The 1,384-nt window shown below is 41.6% G+C and overlaps 1 protein-coding gene across 1 annotated transcript in view; it reads left to right on the top strand.

Annotated features, from left to right (window-relative positions):
- LOC107737053 (disks large-associated protein 4-like) overlaps positions 1-1,384 on the top strand; it is a 163,577-nt gene that overhangs the window by 155,420 nt on the left and 6,773 nt on the right. Inside the window, exon 15 of the mRNA XM_016548457.1 lies at positions 896-987. Within this exon, the coding sequence (XP_016403943.1) occupies positions 896-987 (92 nt within the window). The remainder of the gene's footprint in view (positions 1-895; positions 988-1,384) is intronic.

Below are 1,384 nucleotides of genomic sequence, written 5' to 3' on the forward strand. Positions count from 1 at the left end.
CAAAGATAACTTACAATTAGCATACATTTTAGGTTGGGGGTATGGTTCTGTTCTGGCAACACTCCCTGCCCATCCATGCAACCTAGCATGGATAGGAGCAGGGAGAGCATAAATAACCCCCCTAGGGTAAACTGAACAGATCCAACATTGATGATATCTGCTTCGTTAATCATTAATATTCTAAGTGATTATTTTATATATCAACATAATTCAGTGGTCTGACTCAAGAAGAAATATCCAATGCTAAGTCCTGACTGGACGAGAGGAGGAATTGGGGATGGAGGTGGGTGATTAGCTCCTGAGCAAAGCGATAGCTGCTGAATAATGACTGAAAGGACCTTATAAAGGGAATTATGATTGGCGTCGTATTCCTATAGGTAGACCTTGATCAGCTGAGTGTCAGCTGATGCGAGCTTGACTAACGTGACCTGCCAGAACTAACGCTACGCTCCATTTCAGACTTTTCTAGAGTTTTCCCAGTGCCGTTAGGAGTGAAATTAATGTACAAGAAGCTGCTGTTAATTGCAGCAGGTTTATCTGGCCGTCCTCGTGTCTTTAACTCTGATCTCAGGAGCTCCATTCAGACGCCCGGCGGATCCATGAATAAGGGATGATATCGCTCTCGCTCTAAACGAGCGGACTCATTAACCAGCTTTAATCAGGAACGCCTTTCTGTTGTCTGCTCATTTTGGCTCCTGGAGCCGCTGATTAAAGTCATTAGGTTTGAACCCGGCATGAATGGAAATCAGTGGCAGCGTCTCTGATGATGATGATGATGGTGCATGAATGCTGATGTGTTTCTCTCTCCTGCACAAACGCAGTCAATCCGTGATGAGCTGCTCTTTGAGTTTATTGTATGGATATCCGTCTCACGTGTCTCTTTGTGGTCCTGTAGTGTTGGGGAAGGTCCGCAGTGCCGTCGGCAGCGCTCAGCTCTTAATGTCTAAGAAGTTCCAGCAGTTTCAGGGTCTCTGTCAGCAGAACCTGGTGAGTCTTTATAACATTACTTCACTTACAGGCTCAAACACAGTCAGGGCTCGACGCTTACTTTTCTTTTTAGGAGCACTTGTGCTCCTAACTTAAAAAATGTAGGAGCACGTTCAAAATTTTAGGAGCACCTTCTAATCAATAATCCAAAATGTTATCAAAAAGTAGCCTTCCCATTACGAGGTAATATTTGACTCCTCTTACTTTATTAAAAGTATGTCATCTTTTGTCAAATTCTTTAAAAAATTATATTTTATAAGCTTTTTAAAAATTGTAATTAAAACGACAGAATAAGAACAAGTAGAATAAGGAATATAAGTTACCAATCAAATGAAATCAGTATTAACAAAAATAGTTCGTAGAGGTGGCACAGAAGAACACAAAAGAGGCTTGGTGT

Source organism: Sinocyclocheilus rhinocerous, unplaced genomic scaffold (assembly GCF_001515625.1).
Source record: "Sinocyclocheilus rhinocerous isolate Xijiao unplaced genomic scaffold, SAMN03320098_v1.1 scaffold464, whole genome shotgun sequence".
Classification (NCBI taxonomy): domain Eukaryota; kingdom Metazoa; phylum Chordata; class Actinopteri; order Cypriniformes; family Cyprinidae; genus Sinocyclocheilus; species Sinocyclocheilus rhinocerous.